The sequence below is a fragment of the Lipotes vexillifer genome, unplaced genomic scaffold (genome assembly GCF_000442215.2).
Source record: "Lipotes vexillifer unplaced genomic scaffold, Lipotes_vexillifer_v1.1 scaffold34, whole genome shotgun sequence".
Lineage (NCBI taxonomy): Eukaryota > Metazoa > Chordata > Mammalia > Artiodactyla > Lipotidae > Lipotes > Lipotes vexillifer.
The window spans coordinates 311,241-327,023 of NW_006776832.1; the positions used below are offsets into that span (position 1 = coordinate 311,241).

Genomic DNA, 15,783 nt, shown 5'->3' on the forward strand with positions numbered 1-15,783 from the left:
TAAAATCCAAGATATGAAGAAATATAAACTTTAATTTCTAATAGCACTGTATAACAGAAAAAAATGCCACAGAAATCACAGAAGGTCACACAGTAATTTCACCTAATTTTCTATCTTTCTATAATAACTAATTTTTGAAGAGATGAGCAGCTGGTATTTAAGACTTATATTTGCTTATCAAATGTTAAGAGAAAGGAACTATAAAAGTTGCTCACTTAAGTATCTCCATTCAGAGACCACAGTCATGGTAACCTATATTTTAACACCAGCAACTTCTTTTTCAGGGTCAAAAAGAATTAGAGCTCATTAGGATTATTTTATTCAGCAGCAAGAAAGGGTAGATTAGAAGTCAGAAAAATTGGCTTTTAAGCTAATTGAATTGGTGGAAAAATTGTTTAGCTTCTCTGGGCCTCCAATTTCTCACCTAGAAACAAAGCAGTTGGCTAAATAATTCATAAGGCTTACTTCAGTTCTTAACATTTAATGATTCAAAGAGTATTCACAAACTGAAAAAACAGAGAGGCTTATCTTTTTACAATTTCTAAATCAGCAGGTGAAAACAGAGTTCACTGCTAGACTCCGTGTTAAATTTCCATGTAAATCCCGTTTTGAAGACTCATCCACTTTTTTGAAAAGGATTTTGGTTTTTTAAAGTAATCAGAAATCTTACTAAAAACACAATATTGTGTCTAGCATTGATCACCTGTTATTTAATAAAGAAAAAACTCTTCCTTAGCTAAATAAACCAATTTAAATGCCTTGCTTTTGGAAACCACTACTGACCTCCAAAAGCCCTACAGCGTATAGGGAAATACTGCCTAAATGTCAGTGATGAATCTGCTTAATTGGCAAGGACTCACCTCAAATGTGTCTGCTATGCATGGCTTCACTAAATATAATAACCAAATAATCACTCTCTTTTCTGACATCACTCAAACTTATACATAATCCACAGATGGGGGATCCTAAAAAGCCTTGCATATATCCCAAGCCAGTCTACAATCAAACTGAGGAACCAAGCCAAGGGTGGCAGGCAGGAACCCGCAGTTCTAACGTATAGTGAGAACCAGGTCAGGGATACGTGACATTTTCACACACGTAATCCCAAGTCAGAGGTAGCCTGTAGGGTTCAGGCAGCTGACAATAGGATGACTAAAGTAGGCTAGCTGTTAGATGACGACAATTAGTAAATGATCCTTTCCTCAGGGTCAAAGTCAAGCTGCAGTGGGGACTCTGGCACGTCTCAGCCTCATCCAAAGAGCCCCCACTGAACTCCAGCCAACTGGCGCCATCTGGAAAGACAGGTCATGTTGCCAGATCTTCCAAGTTTCAAGAAAAGCCAGAAATACATTTTATGTGCCTTGACTCTTTAAAATTGTGGTAAAAGACATATAAAGTTTACCATCTTTAACATCTTCAAGTGTACAGTTCATTAGTGTTAACTACATTTGCATAATTGTGCAATGAATGTCCAGAACGTTTTCATCATGCAAAACTGAAAGTCCTAGAGATTCTCATACTAAGTGAAGTAAGCCAGAGAAGGACAAATATCATACGATATCACTTATACGTGAAATCTAAAAAAATGATACAAATGAACTTATTTATAAAACAGAAATAGACTCACAGACATAGAAAACAAACTCACGGTTACCAAAGGGGAAAGATGGGGGGAGGGATAAATTAGGAGTTTGGGATTAACATATACACACCACTACATACAAAACAGATAATCAACAAGGACCTACTGTATAGCACAGGGAACTCTACTCAATATTCTGTAACACCCTATAAGGGAAAACAATCTGAAAAGGAACATATATAGATATAGATAGATATATGAATCACTGCGCTGCACACCTGAAACTAACACAGTATCGTAAATCAACTATATGTCAATTAAAAAAATAAATAAGTAAAACAAAGTCTATACCCATTAAACAACAACTCTCCATTTTCTCCTTCCCCAGACCCTGGCAACCACCATTCTACTTTCTATGAGTCTGACTATTTTAGATACCTTGATTTTTTTTAATTCTGGCAACTAATTAAAATTTATACCGTTCTGGGTGACTACCCATCTGTGACTGCTTATGATTACTCAAAGCACTTCAGTGTTTCAAAAGTGCAAAAGCCAGCTGATCAAACACAGGTATAGCACTAACATCCAAGTCAAGGACAAACTTTAGAGTTCAGATGTGCTTTCCTTGCCCTTACGTGTACTCTGAGAAAAGATGAAAGCTTTGAGATATGCTTTACATGAATTCTTACCATGCCTGCTTGATGTAAGAACCACATGAGGTAGTCTTCCTGAATGTCCACAAGACTGGAAACCTCAGGAATATAAAATGTATCATATTCCACATGCTTCACTTTAAGATTTACCTGATGAAGAACAAGACAGGGGCAACTAAGACCCAGGCGACTGGTAAATGGCTTCCCACAGAACATCTCGGTAGATCATCTGACCCTACTATCTCTGCATCGCTCTCCCCTCTGGCTCTTCTCTATGCTCACCTTGTATAACTTCTCCAAGAGCTTGAGCGCTGCTGTAATATAATTGTTAAACAGTACAGGAATTAAGAATGTCTTTCTTCCTCTCAGTAGATAAACCACTGCACCTTTATAGAGGTTTACCAGCTTCGTGAAATATTTCGGGCATACCTGAGACCACCAGTTATCTTTAGAAAGAAAGGAAAGACATATTTCAACATGTGATCTTCATCAAGTATTGATGTCTTCTGCCTGCTAGCTAAAAACTGCTCCAGCTAGAAGATAAGCATTAGTCTAAAATACAGTTTCCCAAAACTAACTTTAAAAAGAATCCATTAAAGCATTTCTGGAGAGAGTGGCAGCTGTACGAGAATCCTGGAGCTTTGTTATAAAGCTTTATTTGATTTTTTTCCTCAAGGATTCATCCAGAAGCCTAATCTAAAAGTTCAGTTCCAAGGGCACATGTGGACAAGATGCTCAGGCACATATTTCGGGCAGGAGCATTCACATATCCTCGTCCTTTTAGCCCTCTTCTCAGCCACCACCTAAGTCCTGTAAAAAAAAAAAAAAAAACCCCAAATTTTTAAGTCAGGTAATATTCCTTCAAAGACTGCTATATCTCTACCTCACAATCTATCAGAACACCTGAGACAATATGCCCCAAAGGGCTTTTGAGCTTAAAAAAATTAAGGACCAACATCTTACTGGTGCTTTCTTGATTATCTGTAGAATGGTTCCACCTTCTACAAAAGGTGGAAGCAATATGGAAAAGCCAGTATTCCATCCTGAGCCACACAGGTCTCTTTACTCATGGGGAGACCACACTCGAGTAACATCCTACTCCATATGGAACGCAGAAGTTACTGAGCTGCAGTGAATACACCTAAAACAAAGGTACCAGGAAAAATTAAAATAAAAGGAAAAAGCCAGGTGCCAGACGTTCTGCATTTGATTAATAAAAACATCTCAGGCTCTACTCCCGTGAGAGACACTCTCCAATTCACTGAGGAACGGAAGGTTCTTATCTCAGCAAAGTGTCCGTAGCCTGCAAAAATCAGTGTGGACTCAACTGTCCTAAAAAAGAAAAACAAAACAAACATTTGGTAAGTCTCCACGGGGTCATTTTCTTCCTCTCCTTTTCTGGAGACCTGTGTATCACACCACAACTGTTCATTTCACTCCCACCCCCTAAATTAGGTGCAAGAGAAAAAACAACAGATGGACGCTAATTCTCAGGCACTATTAACCACTAGCAAGTGTAGGAGGAGAAAAAAATAAAGTCTAATAATCTAACTTTGTGAATATTTAAAAATCAAGATTAGTTTGGTGTAAATCATTTCAAATAACCTAAATAATGGTTCAATTTGTTCAAACTGCAAATTAGAAATTAACAGCAAAGAAAGAAAAGTTTTAAGTGTTAAGGATATTAAATGGCAACAAATAGATTCTTGCATGTCAATCCACCAGGAGCCAACGGTCACATGAATAAGATAAAAAGCACAAAACCTCTGGTATTCAGTGTAGCAAATCACCTAAGACTTTGCTGGGGTTTGTATCCAGCCGCAGAATGGCCATAGCCAGGGGAATAGTCAACGTTATGTAATACTTAGAATCCTGGAGCAGGGGAAACTCCGGTAGTATTAAGTAGATTCTCATTGCTTCAACATCTGGTGGTGAACTTGACAACTGAGGAATCAGGCAACTTTCAAAGCTATTTAAGATCTGCGTGAGAGAAAAGAGTATTGAGAAATTCAAACACACCTGAGATCTAGTTACCTGATCTCTAAATTCATAAACTATCTGAGAGACTCTCAACTCTCATTCATTCAGTATGTACTCAAGACCCTCTACGAGCCAGGCACTGGTCTGGGCACTCAGGATACATCAGTGAAAAGAAAAGCCAAAGATCTGTGCCCATGCAGACCTTACACTCTGGGGGAGCATTTCCTTAGAAAAACTTAAGCCAGAGAGAAAGTTATAGGCAGGTCAAATTCCCAAAGTGAATATTTTACAGAGTCAAGATTTATACAAGATTTCTTCTGCCTTTTCATCCTACTTTTTCTTTTTCTCTTGAAAGTCAGCTCACTTCAATGCAAAAATACATTTTTAAGCATGCACTTTGTAAAAGTTAAAGAAACATACCTGTTCTAGAATCATGGAGTGCTGAGAGTTCATTAACTTCTCAAATAACACTCTAGTTGAGTTCAGGTCAATCCCAGGGATTTGGGGACTTGTTTTAAAATGCTCATCAATTCTAAACAAATAAAAACAAAAAATATGTATAGCACAGGGAACCCTACTTAATGCACTGTGGTGACCTAAACGGGAAGGAAATCCAAAAAGGAGGGGATATATGTATATGTAAAGCCGATTCATCGTGCTGTACAGTAGAAACTAACACAACACTGTAAAGCAACTATACTCCAGTAAAAATTAATTTTAAAAAAATACGTAATAAAAGAAAAACAAAACAAACACTCTGATAGGTAGGAATTACAAAGCTGTCAACAAAATACATACTCTACATACTGATCAGATGATCAGATTTAAATTTGACCTGGCAGACCAGATGCACAAAAACATTAACTTTGGGGAAAGCTGACAGAATAAATCTCTCTAGAATCCCTTTTTTCAAGATGATCTTAAAATTTTCAAGTCTTGGGCTTCCCTGGTGGCGCAGTGGTTAAGAATCCACCTGCCAATGCAGGGGACACGGGTTTGAGCCCTGGTCCAGGAGGATCCCACATGCCGCGGAGCAACTAAGCCCGTGCGCCACAACTACTGAGCCTGCGCTCTGAAGTCCGCGAGCCACAACTACTGAAGCCTGTGCACCTAGAGCCCGTGCTCCGCAACAAGAGAAGCCACTGCAGTGAGAAGCCCGCGCACCACAGTGAGGAGTAGCCCCCGCTCTCCACAACTAGAGAAATCCCGCGTGCAGCAACAAAGGCCCAACGCAGACAAAAATAAATTAATTAAAAAAAATTTTTTTTCAAGTCCTTTTTCCTTCAAGTCAGAGTACAAGGATCATCATTTCAATTTGAGGCTGTCTTGAAATTTATATGCACAGTGTTCTTTTCCTGATTTACTTTTGTATTTTTGACTCTTTCTGTCATTGTGGTACACTGAACTAGACATAGACACTATGACTGGGTGCAAAAAACATCCCTTGTGCAAACTGGCCCACTCATCAACAAATGCCAAGTTTAAAGCAAGTATTTTTAAAAAAATCAGATCTACAATAAATGCAAAGTTAATGCCTTGCTCAGTTAACACAAGGGATACGATTACATTCACTCAGGGACTAATTTCACTGCTACTGTTTTTAACTTCCTAGCAACTAATCATTTTTCTAACCTTAAATAAAGTCTTAGTTTTTTAGAGACTTGGAGAATGTCTCGTGTAAATTCCCACTCTTGAACATACCACATCTGCTAACTACAAAAGAACTATTTGCAAAACAGCCTTCTGTTTATGTGTAACAGACACATTCAGATAGTTTTAATACCATCTGACATTGTTTTAATCTAGAAAAAAATAAGTAGACTTTCTAACATTTGGGAAAAAACCATAATTATACGTATTGGAACCGAAGTGGTCAAACAAGAAGAGCTACTTAGGCTTTGTTTGTTGGATCTTTTGTTACTGCCATTCTAAAAACAAATTTGCCCAAAACATAGAAATTAATTCCAATGTCCCATATGTAACCTTCCATATGCTTAGAAGTACCTTCTGCTATGCTGTTAAGAAAAAACAAAATATTTTATCTACATGTATTTATGCTTTGTTAAACTGGATCTTCATTTTCACTGGTTTACTACGATGTAGTTTACATAAAGCAGGAGGAAAACTCCAGAAATAGCACCGAAGTCCATTTTAAAAAAAAAAGGTTTATGGGTTTCCCTGGTGGCGCAGCGGTTGAGAGTCCGCCTGCCGATGCAGGGAACAAGGGTTCGTGCCCCGGTCCGGGAAGATACCACATGCCGCGGAGCGGATGGGCACGTGAGCCGTGGCCGCTGAGCGTCCGGAGCCTGTGCTCCGCAAGGGGAGAGGTCACAACGGTGAGAGGCCCGCGTACCGAAAAAAAATAATGATAATAAAATAAAAAATTAAAAAAATTTTTTAAAAAAGGTTTTACCCACAAATCTACAGAATCCATGATACTAAGGATGGATAGCCTAAGAAATCCGGCCAAGAGCCATTCCCAACTTTCATAAAAGCTGTCCTTCTAGAATAAGACTTCTCAACCTTGGGACTATTGATTTTTGGGGTCGGATAATTCTTTTCTGGGTGGGTGGAATTGTGAGATGCTTGGCAGCATCTCTGGCCTTTGCCCACTAGATGCCAGTAGTATATTCGCCACCACTGTAACAACTAAAAAATGTCAGTAGAGATTACTGAATGTCCCCTGGGAAGCAAATCAGCCTGGCTGAGAACCACTATTCTAAAAGACCAAGAGTAGCACAGTACAGAATATTTTTCCCTGGAGGGAAAGCCTAAGTATTGACTCTGAAATGAACTGGATGAGCTCATTTCAGTTGCCCTAATGATACAAGTAAATGACTTTGCAATCTTTAACTGTAACTGAACAGAGTTTCTGAAGCAATCTCTTGCAACCCAGTTAGGGACAGAATTTGGGGCAGGGATGGAGTGGGAGATGAGATTCACACACAGAACTGAAGTCTAAGTCTTCGTGGGATTTCATTAGCATTGTCACTGGCAGGAAAAGGATATAAAAAGATGGTCAGGAGTTGGGATCACCAACGATCAAAACCGATGACAAGACCCTTCTGCTGCAGCAAGTTCCTGAGGGGGATATTTGCAGAAGGGATAAGGCCTAGCAAAGAAACATTATTTACAACCTGGGAGTTCAGGCCAAATGTAATTTCCTGGTGGGCTGGGCTGGCCCTGAGCCCAAGGAGTCCCTGAATCCTCTTTGGAACTTTTTCCCTAAATTCACTCTTTCTGAGAAAAGAAAAAACTATGGGAAAGCAAACCAAAGAAACCAAGGAGATTTTTTTTTTTTTTTTTTTTCGGTCCAGACGTGCAGGCCCAGCGGCCATGGCTCACAGGCCCAGCCGTTCCGCGGCATGTGGGATCTTCCTGGACCGGGGCACGAACCCGTGCCCCCTGCATCGGCAGGTGGACTCTCAACCACTGCGCCACCAGGGAAGCCCCAAGGAGATTATTTAAAGAATTAAGAATTTAAGAATAAATACGATTAACATTTTGGAATACCCTGAAAAATCTTACTTTTGACTACACCAACCCTTTCTGAGATGCCGTGTCTCTCTTTGGTAACCTGCTTCTCTGCCAACCCGGCATTGAATCAGCATCGCTCTTCCTGAGGTCCTCTCACTCATCATCATTGGGCGTTCCACTTTCTGTGCAAATCATTGGCTTATCCACTGAATTAAGGCCAACCACCATCAAAGAGAACAGAAGTCTTTCACGGCCTTTGCTGAGTAAGTATTTGCATCACATGTGTTTTGTTTTTTTTTTTTAAAGACTAATAAATCACTTACTTTTTCTCAAGAAAACTTCCATTCCAACAGGCTGCAGAAGATAGTATCTGAATGACACCGCTGCTCAGGAAGAAAAAGGGAGGGAAGCCTTTAATAATTACAAATAAACGGTTGTTTAAGCATTAAACAACAGGCTTAGTCCTCTATTCCAGGCTTAGTCCTCTATTCCACGGTTTCATTAATAGCCACTTTTTCTTACCCAGGTGAAGCCTTGGAAAATGTACATTGCTTTAGAGAAACATCATGTCATGTCTCAAAATGGACAAGAGCTTAAGTTTTCCTTAAGTCATGTTAAAATAAAATAAAAAGACGGTATTAAAGCTACCAAAAGAAAACTCTTGGGCCTAATAATAATGATCTTGAACGTTCTTTTCCCACCAATCATCTAAGACACTCCCCACCTCACCTCCAGAAGTGAACACAAAATAAAACCAAAAAAAGAGAAGTTGAGCTGTTATTTACCAAACACAGAAAGTATCTTTGCGAATTAATAACCAAACAAGTACTTCCTTCTATTTTGTTACCCATCGGAGAAAGAAACTAAAAATAAGTGAAATAAGTATTTATTCCTATTACCTAGATTACATAGTGTCTGAGGAAACCGCTAGTTTCTGAGGACCCAGGGTGAAACTGCAGTCAGGAACCCCGGACTCTCTTATTTAATATAAGGAAAAGGGAAGGAATAAAACAAATATACAGTTGAGGGGATCACAGCAACTTCTATTAATTAGAGAATCAGGGTCAGGAAAGATCTTTAGAGACCATTTCTTGCATCCTGCCCTTTCGTAAATAAGAAAACTAAGAATTAGGGCTTCCCTGGTGGCACAGCGGTTGAGAATCTGCCTGCCAGTGCAGGGGACACGGGTTCGAGCCCTGGTCTGGGAGGATCCCACATGCCGCGGAGCAACTGGGCCCATGAGCCACAGCTACTGAGCCTGCACGTCTGGAGCCTGTGCTCCGCGACAAGAGAGGCTGCGATAGTGATGAAGACTGGCCCCCGCTTGCCGCAACTCTAGAGAAAGCCCTCGCACAGAAACAAAGACCCAACACAGCAAAAATAAATTAATAAAAACTCCTACCCCCAACATCTTAAAAAAAAAAAAAAGAAAACTAAGAATTAGTGAAGTGTCAAGGTCCCAGCCAAGGAGGTCTCAGTCCCCCCAACCCCTCCCACGGTGAGTCTCGTCCCCCAGCCCCTTCCCTGCCACCTTCCCTCCTGAGCGTCCCAGCAGAACCGCCCAAAGTTAGAGGGATTCGAGGACCGCCATGGAGGTGCTCTAGGGCATTCCCAATGATCCTCCACTCAAAAAGCTGCCACCTGGGGCTTCCCAGGTGGTGCAGTGGTTGAGAGTCCGCCTGCCGATGCAGGGGACGCGGGTTCGTGCCCCGGTCTGGGAGGATCCCACATGCCGCGGAGCGGCTTGGGCCCGTGAGCCATGGCCGCTGAGCCTGTGTGTCCGGAGCCTGTGCTCCGCAACGGGAGGGACCACAACAGTGAGAGGCCCGTGTACCGCAAAAAAAAAAAAGCTGCCACCTGGTGTGCCCAAACTTTAGGGCCCTGGGCATTTGCTCCACTACGATCTCTATCATAAAGCAAGATGCTTTATACACATTTCTGGGAACCGTCACCACCTAATATTCAGCCTGATTCATTCATTCCCAAGAATAAGACTCTGCAGAAAAATGGAAATGCTGAGGAAAGCCAATAAAATGTGTAAAAATGTAAAAAAAAAACAAAAAACAAAAAAACATTCTCTTTTAAGAATGAAATAAACTTGCTGAAAGGCCTCAGTCCTTTAACTGTACTTTTTTCTCTACTTGACACCGAATTACTATCTCAACTGATCATTCTGAATGTGAAAATGCTAAATTACTCAGATTAGGTAAAATAAGCTGTCTCAGATTTGGGATGCGCTTTGGAATATGCATATGAAGAAACTCTTGCAGTTAAACAATAACACTGAGTTTTCTTAGCAGAAAGGCCAACTCAGGCCTTCATCGGTCAGGATTAAGACCCAAACAAGGGAGGCTGAGGAACACATTCTGTGAGATAATGGGGGAACAGCCTATTACGTTATCTGGGTCTAAGGGCACCAAATCCTGAATAAACATGTGCCCAAAAACTGATTCCCTAAAATGTAAGACTCCATTTATAGTCACAACCTCAATACGGAAGTAGGGAAAAAATCACTAAGCTAGGAAGTTCCAACACACTTTGAAACAACATGAAAACATGCAACCACATACTTGATTGTATTTGCATTGTTGTGTTCTGAGAGTTTTTGTCTCCAAACTGCTATGGTTTCATCATTGATTAAACTGGTGTAATGTGCTTGGTTCATCGTTCTGAAGTCGACGGCAGGAGAAGAATTCTGAAGGATTAAATATAACAATAAAAAAGAGAAACCATGTGATAGCATGGGTCTTTCCTCATCTCCCTCTCCCGGTATATTCCCCGCTTTGCGCTGCACTTACATACAGGAGCTGGGGTGCACTGCCAGATCCTCCCACCCTTCAGAATGGAGGTGCTCACTCCCCCAGCTGCTGAGAGTGTACACTCCTGAGGGCTCCCAGCTGTGCTGCCCTGGGCTAGTGCTTCCGTCCTTTCCCACCCAGCAGCAGGTGGGGGCGTGGTACCGGGACCCAGTCCCCTTGCCTCCGGCAGGATTTAAACCTGTATGATTCCTCTGGGAAACAGACTCTGAGCCTGAGATTTATGTTCAGGGGCGGGGGGTGCTTCAGAACCACATTTCCTTAGGGATGAAAGAGGCAGGATTGGGCCGAAGGAGACGCTGAACTGCAGCTCAGTGTAACAGAGGCCTCAGCCAGTCCCATGGGGAGCTCTGAAGTTGGGATGGCCCTTTAGCACACTCCCCAGAGAAACCAAACCAATATGACTTCTCCAGGCTTCTTTCCCGCTCTGCTCTGACTCACCATAACATCAAGGCTTACACATTACTAATCATTTGCCATAGCTGCTGACCAAACTCCAACAAAACGTATTATACAAAGTCAGAGTTCAGTTACAATCTGTATCGCAAATAATCCTTGAAAACTTAATGCCTCTTAATATCTTGCTCAGAGTACAGAGCTATAAATTTATAAGAAAGGTAACAAAAAGGACATGTCAATAATGGCCTTGAAAATCCCAAATGCTGCCCAGCACTACTGTACTGCACGTCCTTTCTTCAGTGAGATTAAAAAATAATAATAATATAAGCACTTCTATTTCCTAAAATGGCTCTTTTTCACCTTATTTTCCCCCAGTCCTGTTCTTGATCTAGAACTAAGAAGTTGAGAGTGCTTTATGCCTCCTGTACTTGTCACTAAAAAGGAGGAAAAGAGTAATATTAACGCATTAACCAGATGATCACTTTTTCTCCTTTGCACCTGCACATAAAAACACAACTTTCTGAGTAAATTTGCTTGGTTACCTTCTCAGAGTTATGAGTTTAGATATCATTATAAGGGGAAAGGAGAAGGGCATGTAACAAATCAGAGACGCTCGTCAAAGTTTATGATCATCTGTTCTTGATAATTATATTATGAAAATGACCACAGACATCTACTGAGAGAACAAAAGCCATCTTGGATTACATAGAGAAAACCTATAAGACAGAGCAGACACTTGAGAACACACAAACAAGACTGCCTCTCCACCACGGTCTTGCAACCCACTGTCATTATGTAAATTTTAATTACTTCCCCCATTCAAAGGGGTAGCTGAACAGAGACACTAACACATACTTACAATAAAATATAAACATAGAACTATTCTGTCAGTCTTCATTGCAAGTCCAATAAACCACAGATGCCTTGGATGCAGCGCAACCTCAGAATCACACAAAGACTCAAGAAAAAGCGTTGATTTTCCATACCTTCGAATTACATACAGCCCCAAAAGAAAGACTTGGTCTAGGTCGGTGTTTCCCAACTGTGGCTGCACTTTGGATCACCAGAGCTTTCAAAAATCCCGACAGCCAAGTCACACTCTAGACCAGTTAAATCAGAATCTCTAGAGACATCAGCATCTTTTTAAGACTCCTAGGTCTTAGTCAATAATTATGTAATATTTCTGTATGGTGACAGATGGTAACTAGACTTCTTGCGGTGACCATTTTGAAATTATAGAAATGTCAAATCACTATGTTGTGTACCAGGAACTAAAATAGTGTTGTAGGTTAATTATACTTCAAAATCAAGCAAGCAAACAAACAATACTTTTCTAAGTCATATTCTATTTTTAGTTTCTTCTTTCTTTGTTATCTTACATTTTTAATGCATACAACTCTTACAGCTGTTTAAAATTTAACCCGGAAAATTTAATTTCTCCAACAATATGCTACTTTCACTTCCTTCTCATCAACGTTTTGCTCTCCAGTCCCAACAGTGTTAATTACAGTAAATTTAAAAGCCAAGTACGAACATCAGATACCATATTTACAAAAGAAATGAAACCAAGTTTTATGTTGAATTTCACAGGAAAACTGAAGTTGGTTAGTCAAGCCAGTTTCACAGGGAAATGAATACTTCAAACTCTACTACTTGTGGACACAAAGTTATTATCCTGCAGAGATTCAGGGCTTTTCATATTTCGCTTTATTAGCATCTTAAAGGAACAAAGAATAGTCTCAGCTTTTCTCAAGGTTTCTCTGTGAAGCACTGAAGCTGGTCCTAAAATAGGTCTAAAGCAACAGTTCCAAATCACCCCAGATGGCTGCACTCAACAGAACTTTCTCCAGGATCCTGACCTGGAAAAGAGCTAATTGTCAGTTTCAGCTGCCCAACCTGCAGCCTCAGACTCCAGCACAACCTTTACTACCAAAGTCATAGAATGACACTGACTAGAAGGCAAGAACATCGCGTACTGAAAGATGGCCAAGTATCAGAGAGAGGCGGAGCGTTTCCAGCAGCGACAAGGCCCCTTGTGTCCACAGACCCTCATTTTCTTTCCAACCTATTGATTCCTTTGTCATCACCAAGGCCCCTTCCCGGCTCCTCCAGCGGAAGATAAGGATCCACGCACTACAGACCGCTGGTCCTCCCTAAGTGCCTGTTGAATAAAAGCAAGGTGGCCAGGGGAGGGGAGGGGTAGGGAGGGAGAGAGGACAGGGAGCCTGAGAGCAGGGTAGGCGGTGGAAAGCAGGAAACAAATCTGTGCTGACTTCAGACTGACATTTCTCATCCAGAGAGGGGGGTGAACCAAAGCCCTGTCACAGATACCTGGCCCACGTCCTCCACGACCTCCAGCCCTGAAAGAATGTCATCCTTCCTGACTTACCCATCACAGTGATGCAGGAGACAACCTGAGGGAAATTTTAGTGTGGTGCTACGAGCAGATGATAAATAACAAAGGAGAGCTGAATACCGTGGCATCTCTTATACTTTGTGTAGGCTCGATCACATCAACCAACCCAGAGAGCTCTCAAACACCCAGCATTTGTGGCTACTTAACAGGCAAGGAAAGAATGGGAAGTCAAATAATCCCAAAGTAAGTATGAACTCTCTAAGGTCTCCTTAAATCTCTTTTGGGACAAATCCAGATATAAATAAATAGTTTTCGATTATAAATTAGAACTCTGTGATTAAAATACCAAGAAAATTATTGGCACTTCAAGGAAGCAAAATGGAGATGACCTCAAGGTTTAGTTGGCTTATTTTAATATAATAAAAGTGGTAGAAACAAAGAGTAACGTTGCTCTCATGAAATTATTTATTAAAATAAATATTGGTTCACCATTATTCCACCCCCAAAGTAACAGTCAAAAGAAAATGTTACCTCATATTTGGAGCAAAGTACAAAAGTCTGGTCTCCTCCAGAGAAGATCTGCTTAACAATATGATATTTAAAGCGATCTGTCAAAAAAATTTTCGAGAGCGTATTTTTCAACAATTAACGTTCTTCCTTGATCCCCTTTTCTAATATTCCAAAATATGCTTCAGAACGGTTTCCTATCCATTTAATTCTGTCCGAGAGGTAAGAAACCTCCTCCCCCGGCTCTCTTCCCAGGACTGTTTCCACCTCAGTTAAAATTAAACATATAAAACTGTACCTTCCACTCTAACCCTCCCTCCCTCCCTCCCTCCCACTGCCAGCTTGTCCTGACCTCGTCTCTGGTTTTCATACTAAGTCTGTCATGCCACTGCCCTGAAGTTTAAAAGAGTCACTACCGTAAACCATAACATCTGCTAAGAAATCATTCGGCCCCTGAGGGGGGCGGTCGGCAGCCCCTCCGGAGGACCTCCACATCCTACCCCAGCTCTGCCTCCCATCATACTGCGCCCGTGCTGACACACCCCTACCACCACCTTGCTTTTATTTCTAGTGCGCCACACTACCTCCTACCTCCACGCCTCTCCCTCTCCCTCCCCCAGTGCGCACCGCATTCTCCATGAATGGCACCTCCTAGAGCATAACTGGAAAGGTGCTCCTGGAATGTGCAGTTCCACGGTACTCACCACTGCCCACCCACTCACAATCCTCTACCTGGCTAACTCCAAATCAACCTTTAAGACACAGCTCAGACTTCCCCTAACCGGAACACTCCTTGATGCCTTCCTCTGTGCTCCCACATTACCATGAAGGTTCCTAAAACCACAGCATTTACATAACAAGTTGAAATTTACCTACTTTGGCTAACATCCAAGCACAGATTTATGATCACATAAGTTATGCGGTAATTAAACTTCAAAAACCGTGTGGTGTCAAATTAACCCATAAAATGTTTGAGTTTTTTACATTGGTGTATTTCTTAAATATATGCATTCCTAACGTGCAGACAATGCCTTAGAGAAAAAGAAATTTACAAATGATAGAGAAGAGGACACCAAGCCATTCTTTCACTTTGGGGAACATCACCTAAACAAAATCTTGTTTAGTTTACATTTTAAGTTCCACTACATTTTTAGATGCTCATATGTTCCTCTCATAAATATTTATTGAGTGAGAAGTTTGTGCCAGGCCCTGTGCTATATGCCAGGTTTATGAAGAGGAAAAGACTCCATCCCTGTACTTAAGTTTCTTATAATCCAGCAGGGAACTTATGAGTGTTACTGTTAAAATAAAATTCTGATCAAGCCAGAAGTGTGTCATTTTATAGCCTTCAAAATCAAAATTAATTAATTATTAAATCACACTTCTTTCTAATGACTCTCCAGCTGCATTTAAGCTTCTGGATGTATTATTTCAAGTCACTCTTACTGAGTGACTGCCTTATTTTGATTTCTAATGAAATGGAACTCTTTTGAAATGAAATGGAACAAAATTCCACTATTTTTTAAGAGAAGGAAAAAATGGCATGAAAAGAAATCATGTCATGTTTTGACCAAAATAGCAATCATAAAGGAAAGGTAACATAGCACAAGCGTTAAGAGCACAGGCTTTAAGACACAGATATAGAGAACGAATTAGTGGTTCGTTCGAACTAGGGCGGGCAATATAGGATTGGGGCATGGGAGGTACAAACTACCGGGTATAAGATAGGCCACAAGGATGTGTTGTACAACACCGGGAATATAGCCAATATTTTGTAATACCTGTAAATGGAGTGTAATCTTTAAAAACTGTGTAACGTTTTTAAAAATTAAAAAAAAGAACACAGGGCTTCCCTGGTGGTGCAGTGGTTGGGAGTCCGCCTGGTGATGCAGGGGTCACGGGTCTGTGACCCTGTCCGGGATGCGGCTGGGCCCGTGAGCCATGGCCGCTGAGCCTGCGCAGCCGGAGCCTGTGCTCCGCAACGGGAGAGGTCACAACAGTGAGAGGCCCGCG

The 15,783-nt window shown here is 41.1% G+C and overlaps 1 protein-coding gene across 1 annotated transcript in view; it reads right to left on the reverse strand.

The window, feature by feature from the left end:
* Nucleotides 1-15,783, reverse strand: part of HERC3 (HECT and RLD domain containing E3 ubiquitin protein ligase 3) — a 134,742-nt gene that overhangs the window by 66,311 nt on the left and 52,648 nt on the right. Inside the window, exons 8-14 of the mRNA XM_007450674.1 lie at nt 13,795-13,871; nt 10,263-10,387; nt 8,016-8,075; nt 4,636-4,747; nt 4,026-4,215; nt 2,518-2,681; nt 2,272-2,385 (exon numbers count right to left, since the gene is read on the reverse strand). Of these exons, the coding sequence (XP_007450736.1) occupies nt 2,272-2,385; nt 2,518-2,681; nt 4,026-4,215; nt 4,636-4,747; nt 8,016-8,075; nt 10,263-10,387; nt 13,795-13,871 (842 nt within the window). The remainder of the gene's footprint in view (nt 1-2,271; nt 2,386-2,517; nt 2,682-4,025; nt 4,216-4,635; nt 4,748-8,015; nt 8,076-10,262; nt 10,388-13,794; nt 13,872-15,783) is intronic.